Here is a 15,705-nt window from a genome sequence, read left to right as displayed (position 1 = left end):
TTGCATATCTGCTTTGGATTTAGCATGTCACACGATCAAAAATGTTTTCAGATATATAACTCGTGTGGTTCGTTGTGATGACAAATTGTGGGCAACAAGTTGACTTGTTGGTACCCCCAAATAGGCAACGAACACTTATGAATAGAAGTATTTATTTGCTCAAATGTGTGATGCTTAGGTATTTACTAAGTTCCCAACATGAAAATTCTCATTCGCTAATATTCAGTGTTTCGCCGCAAAGTATGACACACTTTTTAAATACACAAAAATAGCTTGGGTAGGTTAGATAAGTCAGGTATTGTTTGAATTGTATCTAGTAGGGTCTATTAAGGTTCTTAGTTTTTAACTGCAAACAACCATAGCTGTGACCCAAGACATGTTTTTAAATCCTGAAATTTCAAGCTTAAAATATTTGGATGACATTTTCAGATAATGTATGTTGCAGGCTCATCCTCTTTAAGATAAGCATTCTGGAAGATGAATAAAGTTAATGATTATCCCAGTCCTATGGTCATTTCCACAGCTATAGGATTAGCAGTCCTTTTTAACCAAAAAGGAAAAAAATGATTAGAGAACTTTTGGATGTTGAAAAAAAATTTCATACATCAGTTTAAAAAATAGATTATTACAGTGATACAGTACAGTGAAATACAATCAACACACTTCTTGTTCGACAAACAACTTTAGAAATATAAGATAATATAGGGCTTTTCTTAATCCCAAAATCAGCGGGTCTTTCAGAATTTTTAATTTATTTATTTTAAATCCAACAAAACAAAAAAGATTTTGCAAAAAAGTGGCCTCTAAATTGACAGATTGTAACATACCGGCACTCAAAATATGTATGTTTGTATACATGAATAGTTAGTTCTTTAGTGCTACATAAAGATAACGCACTTGTGTGATGTGATGTTTCGTGTTGATGGACAGACATCATCATGGTGGAGCCTGTGCCGGAGTCCATCAACTTTCCCGCACAGGAAGAGAAGATCCTGCTGCTGTGGAAGGAGAAGGACTGTTTTTACGAGTGCCTCAAACAATCCAAGAACAGGCCAAGGTGAGTGAATGAGGGTGTCACCTGCCAATAAAGTAGTAGAATGTCTTGTCTAACTAGTTCCTATTACATTTTGTCTCACTCAGGTCTAATTTTCTCCACATAGTTGAAGTGTGTAATACATGTCATGGCACTGTAAATGAATGAAAAACATGTCACATGTAAAATCCTGCTAAAACAACACTGAAATGCAAAATACCGACAGTTAGATTCCTACAATTACAAACTACGCTGTTTTGTCAACCTGTGTCGAGTGAAAAGTCCCATTAATCCGATTTATTTTCCATTTACCGGTATACTTTTCATTTGTTTTCCCAACAACTAATACACAAACTACTTTTTTACATAATAGGGTTTCTACGATGTGTCACTGTTTGCCGCTGCAGTTATCAGAGCCAATCATAGTTCCTCTGTATTGGCACGAAGAAGTCCCCCCCTCCTTCTCAATCCTTTCATTTACCCCCCCCCTTTAACATTGTAACAGAAGTTTAAAAATGTATACATTCCAACTTGAGTAAAAGTAAAAATTACTGATGATTAAAAATACTAAAAATTGAAATAAATTATTGATCAATGAAAAATAAGTTAGGTAAAGAACTAACATAAAGCAGTGTTTCCCCTATGATTTTTTGAAGCTGTGGTGGTGCTGGTGGGCCGCATTAGAGTCGGACAACCGAATCATGTGCCGTGGCGAATTGGTTTCATATCATGACAAATAAGATTTTTTTCACAACATTTATTTCTTTCTAAGAACCTTAACCTTTGCGAGATTTGCATCCTGCCTGCAAACATTTGATTTTACTGGACTAAAAAATATATAAATAAAAAAGGAAATCAGCAACAAATGGTCAATTTTTAGTGAGGCGTGCTTCAAGATGGTCCCTCTGATTCCCAAGTCTGTCTTCACCTACACAGGAATAAGAAAAAAATGAGATCTAGTAAATGAAGACACTCAGGCGTCTCTAACTTACATTGTACAGTTGACTAAATGTCTTACTCTGTTCATTGCAGACAAATCTCTCACAGTTCAATGTTGAGATGGGCACTGTCAACGCAATGGCCGACAGTTGCCGTCAGCAGCACTCCTCATTCATCAGTCTGTGATGCCATTTTTAACATCGTGACATCTGACCTGGTCCATATTCTGAAAAACATTCAGTGTTTTACCCATTTGGATTTAAATGAAATATGTTGGCGGAAGCACATTTACGCATATCATATTTGAAGCGTCGTCGCGCTGTAATTACATCACCCACGTGCCACTCGTTGGTCTCATTTGAAAATGCAGAAGTTGAGGTCCACACCCATTACTTGAAGTCAATCAACCAAGTAAAACGGGAGGTAATGTCATTTGAGTTTTATAGTTTTATTGCCCTCATAAATAAACATTAAAATGCTGCATGGACCATGGTTTATGTCCATATTTACATAATTTCTTGTCCTTCCTCAAAACCGAAAGCACTACGAAAACTACATATCCCAGGAGCCATTGTGAGGTCACAAAGGACGGACTTGACATGAGCATTTTTAATAAATTGCCGAGCGAGGTGTCACCTAAGGAGAGGGCGAGTTGGCAATGTAGCGAGCGACGGCCAGTTGGATTGCGCGAGCGACTTTAAAATGTGCAGAATGACTTGAAAACTTAAGTTTAGCGCAAGCTAATGCATTATTTAATCAACTCGAGGAAGAGGGTGGGTCAGATTTGTCGTTGTTTTCTGATGATTTCGAATGAGTCGGCGAGTGAGAAGTTACAGCAGTGTGCAAACGGCGAATATTGAGTTGTGTGACGTAGACCTGTGTCCTGTTCAAGGGGAGACTATGTGGCATGCCTGAAAAAATGTTTTCAAATATATAACTTGTGTGGTTTGTTGTGATGTCAAATTTTGGGCAAAAAGTTGACTTGTTAGTGCCCCCAAAATGCGCAACAAACTTTTATGAATAGAAGTATTTTTTTGCTCAAACGCGTGCTGCTTAAGTATTTACGAAGTTCCCAACATCAAAATTCTCATTCGCTAATATACAGTATTTCGCCGCAAAAGTATGACACACTTTTTAATGACACAAAGATAGCTTGGGTAGGTTAGATAAGTCAGGTATTGATTTCGGATGATTCGACGAGTGAGAAGTGACAGCAGTATGCAAACGGCGGAATAGTGAGCTGGACCTGTGTCCTGTTCAAGGGGAGACTATGTGGCATGCCTGCAAAAATTGAACTAGTTTATAGGGTGTAACGATACATGTATTTGTATTGAAGCGTTTCGGTACGTGGTGCTCGGTTCGGAACAGAGGCGTACCGATCGAGTTTCTGACGTAATGTAACCCTTACTTTTCGAGGCTGTGAGTCGATCGGGTTACAGTTTCTTTGTGTAGATTATATTTACTCCGTCTTCTCTACTATAATGAGGACCAACACGGTAGGACAGAATAACCCAGAAACGTCGACGGCGCGACTACGTGGCCGCCGCGAGAACTCAGTGAAACGCGGGCGTTAAAGTCAATCAGACAATGCACACCAGTCGCAGTGCTGCCGCGTGTTAGACGCGTCCCAGAAGCGGCTCAACATGACGCACACGAAAAGAACGGCAGAGTTTATTGTTTGATGCGGGATGCAACCCTCCTGCGTCCTACTACGCCAGGATCAGGCAGACCGGAAGTCACTCGTGTAAAAATACAGTGGATCCAGTCAATTTTCAAACTAATATGCACTCGTAACCCACTTTTTGAGTCCATCAGATCTCTTGAGTGGTAGATCGGGGGCACAGTTGACTTGTCTTTGTTGATTTACTGCTGTCTTCTCTGCTATAATTGTTTTATCTTGTCTTGAAAAAAAACTAAAAGACTTCGAGTGCCGTGTTCAACGTTTCATTTATTGCATTCAACGAACTTAAATGCCGACAGTCTGACTATAATGCGGCACTCTTTTGTCTAGCTTCAGCAGCCCTCTGGCTCATAAACAATCACAACATAGACATAACAATACAGCAGCATGGATCCAACAGTGCCACAACATAGAACAACATAACATAAAATACCAATATGTCACAATAATACTAACCAACACGGCCCCGTGTTCAATACAAAACCCTCCTACCACAACAAAACAAGTAGGAACTAATATTCACATAGGAACTAAAGTTATACAACATAAAATATACAATATAAATGAATACTACATCACATTTGTAAAATATAAACACATAATAAAATAAATAATAGCCCATTTAAATAAAATAAATTGAAATGAGCTAAAAACACCTGTAATGGCGTACCGCACGCATGCTATTTGTAGACCGTGACGTCGCATCGTAAAGCGGAAGTAAAGCCGAAGTGGGACATTATAGACCCGCCCTCGCATAGAAACAACGTAATTTGTGCTACTTTTCGCCGGTAATCTTTCAAAAACGAACATGCCGATCACACATTGCTTTTTTGGAACTTGTACTAGACATTACGACACATGAAGGATGTTTTCTTCATACGTTTCCGGAAACCAAACACTCGGGAGGAAAAAATGTGAAGACCGAATCAACTTGCGCGGACTTTAACACCAGCTCGGTGAATCCATTCACATTTCATATGCAGTAAACATTTTGTTGGGTTGGCATGGTCTTTCAGAGGACAAAGAGGTAAGAACTTATTTTTTTTGCGTAACTTTGTGCCGCACTGCTTCTGTCTGACAATGAATGACCTGAAAAGAATTACAATGGTATCTGACTGGCATTGTTACCGTTTCTGTTATTTAAAATATATATACAGTGGGGAGAACAAGTATTTGATACACTGCCAATGAGAAAACCCATTGGCAGTGTATCAAATACTTGTTCTCCCCACTATATATATATATATATATATATATATAAAACAACTTTAGTAAGGGGAAAGTGTAAATAAATTATAGAATTAGGATTTGTTATCAATGAAAAAATTAGAAGTGTTTGTTGGCTGTCACTGAGTAGCATTTGCAATCGCTACACAAAGCTAACTATATTACCCCCAAGAACGGTCAGAGACGTAGGACAACCAGAGGATATATAGGAAAGACAGGACTGATGGTAAAGGATAGGTTGTTGAAACAGGAGAATGTCATTGTCAGTCGCGTTGATAAAAAAGCTAAGGCTATGCTTAGGTCGGCTCGTTTTTTTGTCTTTTTCAGCCTTCGACACTCAAGCCATCTCTTTAACTGAACATTTTTTTGTTCTTCCACATCTTTGCCAGTGAATTTGGCACCAGGCACATCATTTTCGGAGAGAATTGGTAGGTTTAGCTCTGTAAACATCTCCTTCGTACAGGATTTCCATTAATTTCCTATTAGGGGCTAACGGAGGCTTGTCCCAACTTAGCAACAGTAGCTAATGTCATGAATATTAATGAACGGAAGTGACGTGTTGCTTGCGGTACGCCATTAAATAATAAGAATAATACACAGATCCTGCTTACAAAACTAAATTGATTAATTTCTGTGTGGCGCTTTAACTTGAGGAAATCCACCAATAAAGCTTTTGAAAACCATTCATAAGAAAAAAAAGATTCATTGAGGCATTTCATTTGTAAAATACATGTTAAAATCTTTGTCATTGGGATTGCTTATCTCTTTAGCACAGAACTTTTTTTCTTCTTTCTTTCAGGAAGAAAGCTGACCAATACGTGGGGTCTGAAAGGCAAATTTTTGTTGGATTATACCCGCTACTTTTTGAGCAGAATTCTAGCTTTGTGTAGGCTAATGTTCCTATTGTTGAAAGCACAAAGGTGTGTAATAAACAACTAGCACATTTATATTTTGCATTTAGTTTTCTTACTGTACCGAAAATGAACCGAACCGTGACCTCAAAGATTTTTGTGTACCGTTACACCCCTACTAGTTTATTGTCAATATTTTTGTGAACTTTTTTTTTCTCAATGTTTGATTTTTTTTCTCCATCTTTTCAATTTGTATACAGGTATAGATATGTGTATGTTCGAGCAGCTTGATTGTATGTACTGTTTATACTTTTGATAAGGTGATGGGTGCAATACCAAGCCCTTTTTGTGTGAGATGATATCTACAGTTGGGAGAACATGTATTTGATACACAGTCAATGGGAAAACCCATTGGCAGTGTATCAAATACTTGTTCTCCCCACTGTATGTATTTGGCGGAAAACACTCAGGTGACTTGAAGTTCCACTTTGAGACACCCAATTTGGCCAAATTTCAAAATAGTCCTATATGCATGTCTGATACATTTTGGAAAGCTTAAAATCTCAATTTTCTGGGGGAAGAAAAATGAACAGGAGGGCTCTTTTAAAGAAAAAAAAAATTGTAAAGAGCAAAACTCTAACTGGAGGTGAGAGCCACGATAGCATAATTAAAGACGCCATGATTTTAACGAGATATTATCGCGTACTTACCTGTTTTCGATCCAAAAACTCCATGTAGCATGTATCACCGAGTGTCAAGACATAGCTGCGAATGGCCACAGCTGGATTTTTGGGGGATTTTATGGGTGAAACATGGTAATATAACAAGGGTCGCGATTCATAAATCGCAGACATGAAGGAGTTGTCAAGATTTTTATTTTCAATATTTACCCTTTTAAAGGTTTTTTTTTCTCCAATTTTTCTTTGTTTGGATCGATTAGTTATCATCTAAAATATTGGGGAAAATGCGATAGTAACAAAAAAACACAATTTTAGCGACGGTTATGAGGTTACTTATTTAGTTATCCGTTACTTTTTTAGATGTCATTTTTTTCATTGTGACGTAATTTGTTTAAAAGTTTAAAATATGCGAGTGAATAATTTTTTTAAGTTTTTTTTTTTTTTTTTTTTTTTAAACTAAATATTAGACATCAATTAATGATTCTAAGCTAAAAATGACAGACATTTCGAATAATGAATATTATTCTTTTTATGGCTGGGTTGAAACAAAAATGGTTGCGCGACATCTGTAAACGGGTTTGCAGGGTGAAACGGAGAAATTAAAAGTAGTTTGGGGGCTTAATGCACTATGAATTAGTGTTGCACCGATACCATTTTTTGGGCCCGATACCGATACAGATACCTGGCTGTGCAGTATCGGCCGACACCATTCCGATGCCACTCTGTTTGCAAAAAAAAAACAAAAAACCATATATAATATATATATGTATATATATGTGTATATATTTTCGATACAATTCAATACATTTTATGCTCTGAAACAGAAAATAAAACTGCTATAATTTTTTTTTTTTTTTGCTAACAAGCAAAAATAACAGTGCAACTTTATTTGTAATATTGATGTCCCATTGACAACCAAATGCTCAACGAAACATATTGAAGCTTGATAATATTTATTGAACTTGTTAGGATAAACATTCAACTGAAAAAATGAGATAGAATAGTTTTATATTTGTTAATTCAACAGAAACAACAGTTATGGTCATCAGCGTTATTGTTCTTTCTATATATCATGGTCAAAAATGGTTATATACAGTAGACCATCAGTGTAAAATAGTGAAAATAAATATTTATGGCGGAAAACACAGACAAGACGGAAAAAGCAGTTTCTGCTCTTGCACCCCTCTTTAAAATAAACTGCAGTATTTTAAGCCAAAATAACTATTGTGTTTGATAGAATAATGTCTATATGCTGCCATAGCGGATTCATAGTAAAGTTGCACCGATATCAATACCAGTATCGGCAGGGGGCGCTGATCGGACCCGAATTGGTGGTATCGGTATCGACGAGTACCAACATTTAGGGCGCCGATACCATCTACTGGCATCACTTTAGCGCAAATGAACTGTCCTCCCCACGTGAGCCAACTTCCCAAATCCCATTGGATGACATCTGTATGTCTTTGTCTCGAAATTACCAAACTGACCCTCGTGAGGAAAAGCGGCATGGAAAATGAATGAATGAATGAAAATAACACCTTCGTCTTCAGTATTAAGGATGTTCACTACAACGCATATCCGCTATGTTATGCTGTTTTTTAAAACGGCATTTACAAACGATTAGCATACTTATGCTAACGCTTGCTGTAGTAGCGCCGATGGGATCAGAAAGGTTAAGACCGTGAGAGACTAAGCAAACTCATGGTTTCATGATGAACAATGAGTGGCAAATTAAGAGCGCCGTACTTCAAACTCGTCCTGTTTATGAAAATCGATTGTCATATTATGCTGGTGTTGTGCAGTAATGAGCAGAAGTGACTTCTGTGGCCAGAAAACACTCAAGCGGCGCAGCGCGCACACTAGATATCATCAGATAGCAACCTAGATGTCCCTTGTCCGATCCCATGCCAACTCTCGCACGCACATACTAGATATCATCAAATAGCAACCTAGATGTGCTACATTAGATCCCATGCCATTAGCTGCGTGAGCCCAGAGCGACGCGTAGTCCATATACTACATTGATGAATTAGAAACCGCCATGACTGAATGGAAGTTAAGCAGGCCAAATCAATCCATACCAGTGACTATAGATAATGCTGCAAATACTGTTAATTCAGCACATATTACAGATGGACTCGGACCACAAATAGGATCTTTTGCTTATATGGTAAATATAGCTGCTAAGAGAGCTGCAGCAATCAACAGTGTGTCCCACTTTACAAACAGTGAAGATTGTTCTCAGCACTTACAGTATATACAACATTTCTTCAGATCAGTAAGAAGTAAGCACATAAATATTATGCACTAAAATGCTTGTTTATATGATGGCACTGTTATTTTTGCTTGTTAGCAAAAAAAAAAAAAAAGTTTTCTGTTTCAGAGCATTAAATGTATTGAATTGTATTGAAAAACTGTATCGTTGCATCCCTTATACATACATATATATATATATATATATATATATATATATATATATATATGTATGTATGTATGTATATGTGTGTACACTCACCGGCCACTTTATTAGGTACACCATGCTAGTAACGGGTTGGACCCCCTTTTGCCTTCAGAACTGCCTCAATTCTTCGTGGCATAGATTCAACAAGGTGCTGGAAGCATTCCTCAGAGAGTTTGGTCCATATTGACATGATGGCATCACACAGTTGGTGCAGATTTGTCGGCTGCATGTCCATGATGCGAATCTCCCATTCCACCACATCCCAAAGATGCTCTATTGGATTGAGATCTGGTGACTGTGGAGGCCATTTGAGTACAGTGAACTCATTGTCATGTTCAAGAAACGAGTCTGAGATGATTCCAGCTTTATGACATGGCGCATTATCCTGCTGAGAGTAGCCAGCAGTTGGGTACATTGTGGTCATAAAGGGATGGACATGGTCAGCAACAATACTCAGGTAGGCTGTGGCGTTCCAACGATGCTCAATTGGTACCAAGGGGCCCAAAGAATGCCAAGAAAATATTCCCCACACCATTACACCACCACCACCAGCCTGAACCGTTGATACAAGGCAGGATGGATCCATGCTTTCATGTTGCTGACGCCAAATTCTGACCCTACCATCCGAATGTCGCAGCAGAAATCGAGACTCTTAAGACCAGGCAGCGTTTTTCACAATCTTCTATTGTCCAATTTCGATAAGCATGTGCAAATTGCAGCCTCAGTTTCCTGTTCTTAGCTGAAACGAGTGTTACCCGGCGTGGTCTTCTGCCACTGTAGCCCATCTGCCTCAAAGTTCGACGTACTGTGCGTTCAGAGATGCTCTTCTGCCTACCTTGATTGTAACTGGTGGTTATTTGAGTCACCGTTGCCTTTCTATCAGCTCGAACCAGTCTGGCCTTTCTCCTCTGACCTCTGGCATCAACAAGGCATTTCCGCCCACAGAACTGCCGCTCACTGGATATTTTTTCTTTTTGGGACCATTCTCTGTAAACCCTAGAGATGGTTGTGCATGAAAATCCCAGTAGATCAGCAGTTTCTGAAATACTCAGATCAGCCCTTCTGGCACCAACAACCATGCCACGTTCAAAGTCACTCAAATGACCTTTCTTCCCCATAATGATGCTCGGTTTGAACTGCAGGAGATTGTCTTAAACCATGTCAAAATGCCTAATTGCACTGAGTTGCCGCCATGTGATTGGCTGATTAGAAATTAAGAGTTAACGGGCAGTTGGACAGGTGTACCTAATAAAGTGGCCAGTGAGAGTGTGTATATGTTTTTTTTTTTTTTTTTTTTTTTTTTTTTTTTTTTTTTTGCAAACAGAGTGGTATCGGTATCAGCCGATACTGCACAGTCAGGTATCTGTATTGGTATCGGGCCCAAAAAATGGTATCGTTGCAACACTAATTACAAATTTTGACAAAGCATTTTTTATTTTTTTTAATGTGTTTTTGGTTCCAAAATGTTGATTATAATTGGTCAGTGAAAAAAAAATGACAGTTTGGACATGAAGCTTATGGTGTTCTGAAAAAAAGGGACCCAACAAGGCTATTGTGAACATTTTTTTTCTTTGAAATGGAAAGGGAACATCAAAGTCATGCAAAATAGGCCTAGGTGTTAAATGGTTAACTGCAGCCCAACATGAGTAGCTTTGAGGATTATCTTCATAGCAGGGAGAAATAGAGTAAGAGCTACCGTGGAAAAATCAATTTCAAGAATAACATTTACTTTGACACTAATATATATATTTTTGCTTTTTATACAGCTCAAATATGTTGCTGTTTCCCTACCTTACCGCAGTACTAAAATACTTGAATGTTTTAAGACGAATACTGTATTATGAGCATTAGACGTTTACAATTCTCACATTATGAACTTAACTACGTCAGTTGGAACTGAACTATAAGCGTGTTTGTACATTTTGTGCGTGTGTTCGCACATAAAAATTTCTCTCCATTTTTTTTGTTTGTTTGTTTGTGTGGGAAGCAGTATTGTAGCTGCTTTTATTCAGTGACACAACATTTTGACTGGGTTTGACAAGATCCAAATAAATGTTGTCATTGTTTTACGTTGCATTGGCTGTATTCTGGATGTCAATTGCTCCCATGCTGAAATTCTCAGTCTGTCAGCTACAGACAGCCAATCGAAGTCTGTCAAACAAAGTCAGCTACAAAACCCTTATTTAAGCCAATGATTTTCAGGTTGTCAGACTTCCATGAAAGACGCTACCATATTATCACCTGAATCACCTCCACCCTTGACCATGAATTTCGCCAGATGACGTTTGCCTGTAGAGCCTGGTAGCCACAGCTTTCTGCTTATATAATTATGACATCATCTGTCCCCAACAGGTACACCTTCTATGATGGACCACCCTTTGCCACGGGTCTACCTCACTACGGTCACATCCTAGCAGGCACCATCAAGGACATTGTTACTCGCTTTGCCCATCAGAGTGGCTTCCATGTGGACCGACGCTTTGGCTGGGATTGTCATGGCCTTCCTGTGGTAGATAATTTATTGCTTTTGTTGTTGTGTTTCTTAATTCAAATGCTCCCAGAGTATCTATGAGCTGGGTGTTTTATAGGAGTACGAGATTGATAAGACCTTGGACATAAAAGGCCCTGATGATGTAGCCAAGATGGGCATCGCGGAGTACAACAAACAGTGTCGAAACATCGTCATGAGATACTCTCACGAGTGGGAGGTGAGAGGGTTTAAGAAATATAAGTGTTAATCGGTTTTGTGAACTTCCAAATTGTAACTTGGAACTGTGTGGCATTGGTCATTTACAGGTTTCAGTCAATAGGATGGGTAGGTGGATCGACTTCAAAAACGACTACAAGACCCTCTACCCATGGTTCATGGAGACTGTCTGGTATGTTTGAGCTGGAAAACATCAGCTCTTCCATACAATTTTACTGTATATATCGGTTTCATACCCAAAGAAGAAGCAGTCATTTTATCAAAGTAAAAAATAATTTTTGACCTCTGAGCTGTGGTATACTATCATAAGCGTTGTTATGTACCTCCATTTACTTGGCTTACGTTGTACTTCATGTATGTTTTTTAATTTTAATTTTTTAAATACATTTTAGGTGGGTGTTCAAGCAGCTTTATGACAAGGGTTTGGTGTATCGTGGTGTCAAGGTTATGCCTTTTTCTACTGCGTGCAACACACCACTCTCCAATTTCGAATCTCACCAGAACTACAAGGTTTATACAGCCCTCACCTTCCACATCTTAGACATTAGCTCAGACGGACGGAAAAAAATGTCAACATTTCCCTCATGTCTTAATTCAGGATGTTCAAGATCCATCGGTTATTGTCAACTTCCCACTGCTCGATGACGAAGACGTGTCTCTTATTGCGTGGACCACCACTCCGTGGACACTACCCAGCAACCTAGCTCTCTGTGTCAACCCGGATTTGTCCTATGTCAAGGTCCAAGGTACAGTCTTGACACAAAAGATCTTCAGTGGTACTCTTCGATACGAAAGCTTCGGTACGCGAAATATTCATTTTGCAGAAAGTTTTTTTCAGCTTTTTTCGAATAATTATTCAGCATTCGAAAGACAATACAAAAATTTGACTCGCCATTTGTTTCTACATCCGACGACATGCTCAAAATACGACGACATGACAGCACCGCGGACGGATGCATGGCAAATTTTGTTGTGACAGAAATCAACACAGGTTTCAAAAAGGTTTATACAGTTGGTCAAACAGGGAAAAAGGTTACAATTACCCAGTACTTCTCAAATGGTGGGGCGCGCCCCCCCAGGGGGGCGCAGAGCGATGCCAGGGGGGGCGCGAGTGACCTCGGGGAACATGCTTTTTTTTTTTTTTTTTTTTTTTTTGCCGTACTAGAATAAAGTGTACTTGCACATCCACTCCGTGGGTGGCAGTGGCGCTCTCATTTTCAAAGTGCGTGCAGTATTTTTGAAGTAAGCAAGAGCACACGGAAGAGACTCATGCAGAGCTGGACTCACGCAGCGACCCACTGTCTTTCTCACGTGTCCGGCCGAGAAGTGCCGTTTTCGGCTTGGGATCGTCACGACCACCGCCCTCACCTACGGTTCTCCCTCGGCCGCCGAGAATGCGCTTTTTTCGGGCCGTTTGCCTTTGACTTTTAATATAGTGGGAAATGAGGAAAGACCACTGTTTACTGAGTCTAAAAATGATTATAGCGGAGAAGCCAAATCAGTTAAGACGCCACTTAAAGACATTAGACCTCAATCTCATTGATAAACCGCTTGATTGTTTTTCAGCGAAAATGTGCCGAATATTGCCAATTGTCACAATCGTCCCGCTTTGTCAGTGTTATATCAGTAAACCAGTGAGCACTGTGGTGAATCAGCGAAAATAAAAACTTTCCTTCTGTCCAGAGACCTTTCCCCCCCCTTCTATTCAGTTTTGTTTTTTTTCGGTCAAATTTTTTGGCATGTTGTCCTGAAGAGTAAATGTTTCTAATCAATTTGAATTTGCTATTATTTACTGATTTTATTACATTTTATTTTTCAGTATCAAATGGTCAAAAATGTACCTTGAGTGTATTTTTACAGTTTGGATGTGACTTTTTTTTTTTTTTTTTTTTTTTTTTTTTTTTTTAACTTCAGGCAAATTGATGCGCATTAAGTCTTTTCTGTTACAAGCAACACAATGTTAAAAAAGTTATACTTTATTACAAGTTGATCTATGTTACTTTTTTTCTTTAATAGAAAAAAAAGGACACAATGTTAGGCTGAGGCGTACTTATAATAGTAATATAGACGAATGATACTATTTACAGTGGCGGCAGAGAGTTGGGGGGGGCGCGAAACATTTACGTCTTCCTTGGGGGGGCGTAACAGAAAATAATTGAGAAGCACTGCAATTACCATTGAATTGAAGATGCAAATTATAGAAAAATATGAGAGTGTGGTGCGCATCCATGAACTGACTGAACAACACATCTCCACGGTCCTCCGACGACCATCGTTCGCCAGTCTTTATAAGTTAAGATGACAATTATTATTGTGGTAACATAACCAAAGAAATCGCCAGCTTCGTCAGGTTTTTATCATTTATTTCAGAACTTATCCAACACAAAATGCCTCCTGACCGCCGAAGTTGATTGTGTTAGCAAGAAAACATTGAAAGCGAAAGTAAACTCTCAGCCGTTCCGCTTGCTCTGTGTCACGTCAGCCACGCAGTGCGTTCAGGTACAGGAAAACAACCTCTGCCACATTAGAACATTATTATTATTATTATATTATTATTCCTATTTTTATTAATAATTTATTTGTTTTGCTATTTGTAATTGCCATTTGTAATAGTACCGACATTATTTATTAAGGATTTAGTGTAGTTTTGTGGGCTGTGGAACGAATTAATGGGATCATAATGTATTCTTATGGGAAAATCCTGCTCGACATATGACCATTTGGATTTACAAACAAGGTCCTGGAACGAATTAACTTCGTATGTAGAGGTACCAGTGTATTTGCATTTGTCCCTTTTTTTTTTTTTTTTAAATGTATATTTTTTGAAAATTGTTATTCTCAACCACTTGTTATGAAAAGGACAATTTAAAGAATCAGTTAACTGGAAAAGGAAATAATATTATTATTATTATATTTTGGGGTTGGAGGTCGTAATGTTGCCGCTGCTGCCCTCGCTGCATGTCCTACCGCAATCTCTGCCGCTTGCCTGCGGGCCTCTCGGGCCGCTGATCAACGCTGGCAGGCTGTTTTGGTTTCGCTAAGCCCCGCTGATGAGAGACTTTTCTCCTCACTTTCACAAAGCCTCGCTGGCAAGGTAGATGAGTTCCTTAGACATGGGAAACATTAAAACTAAGTATCATCCACATTGTCACCAGTTATCTTACAAGTAGACATTTGATACTTGAGCAGAACGTGGTTTGCGTACAGTCAGCAGACACGCCAACGGCATCTGGGACCTGATGGGTTAGGCATATTTTTTTTTTTTTAGAAGCCTTATTATAGTTAGCATGTTTTTATTATTCAAATTTAAGGGGTTTGTTAACAATAGACTTTAATTTGACTAAATCAAATAATTTATTAATGTTGACTTCCACTGAAGTGTCCCTTTAAAACTACTTGTGAAATAATTCACTGACGTCTGGACAGAGGCTGCTGTATTCTGTCTCAAATTCTAAGAGCTACAGGTTGCATTGGGAAACCTTTCAGAATTTTCCCTTCATTACAAACATAAGACAATTATTTTAAGATAGTGACCCCAGTCATTTTAATTTGACGAGTCACCATGGCACATATACAACTATCCACTCCTCAGAATTGTCTGTTCCCGATGCTCCAGAATTCAGCCTGCTACCTGACACATAGATGAAGAAAACAAACTATGCGTCCGTCCGTCCGTCCGTCCGTCCTCTTATTGGGTCATCTCTGGAGTTCCTCCAGAGTGACGGAGCTCCTCTCCCTATCTTTAAGGGAGCATCCAGCCACCCTGCAGAGGAAACTCTTTTTGACCGCTTGCATCCGTGACCTAGACATTTCAATGACAACCCAGATCCCATGCCCATAAGTGACTGTAAGAACATAGATCACCCGGTAAATCAAGAGCTTCCTCTTTGACCTATTCTTCATTACAGAAGTCCAATACAGGGACCGCGTCACTACAGTCTACGATCTAATATGCTACGATCTGTCTGTCAATCATATGTTCCCTTTGTCCCTCACTCGTAAACAAGACCCAAGATACAGTGGTGTAAAAAAGTTTCACCAACCGTTAAAAAAAATATTATTTTAAGTTGTAAATGCAGTGGGGCAAATATGTATTTAGTCAACCACTAATTGTGCAAGTTCTCCC

General features: G+C 38.9%; 1 protein-coding gene across 1 annotated transcript in view; it reads left to right on the top strand.

The window, feature by feature from the left end:
• iars1 (isoleucyl-tRNA synthetase 1) overlaps positions 1 to 15,705 on the top strand; it is a 127,559-nt gene that overhangs the window by 371 nt on the left and 111,483 nt on the right. The window contains exons 2-7 of the mRNA XM_057845252.1: positions 931 to 1,057; positions 11,225 to 11,381; positions 11,461 to 11,580; positions 11,669 to 11,751; positions 11,972 to 12,089; positions 12,178 to 12,325. Of these exons, the coding sequence (XP_057701235.1) occupies positions 939 to 1,057; positions 11,225 to 11,381; positions 11,461 to 11,580; positions 11,669 to 11,751; positions 11,972 to 12,089; positions 12,178 to 12,325 (745 nt within the window). The 5' untranslated portion in view covers positions 931 to 938. The remainder of the gene's footprint in view (positions 1 to 930; positions 1,058 to 11,224; positions 11,382 to 11,460; positions 11,581 to 11,668; positions 11,752 to 11,971; positions 12,090 to 12,177; positions 12,326 to 15,705) is intronic.

Source organism: Corythoichthys intestinalis, chromosome 9, assembly GCF_030265065.1.
Source record: "Corythoichthys intestinalis isolate RoL2023-P3 chromosome 9, ASM3026506v1, whole genome shotgun sequence".
NCBI lineage: Eukaryota > Metazoa > Chordata > Actinopteri > Syngnathiformes > Syngnathidae > Corythoichthys > Corythoichthys intestinalis.
The sequence above is the reverse complement of the archived record's forward strand: the minus strand, read 5'-3'. Positions and strand labels throughout refer to the sequence as shown.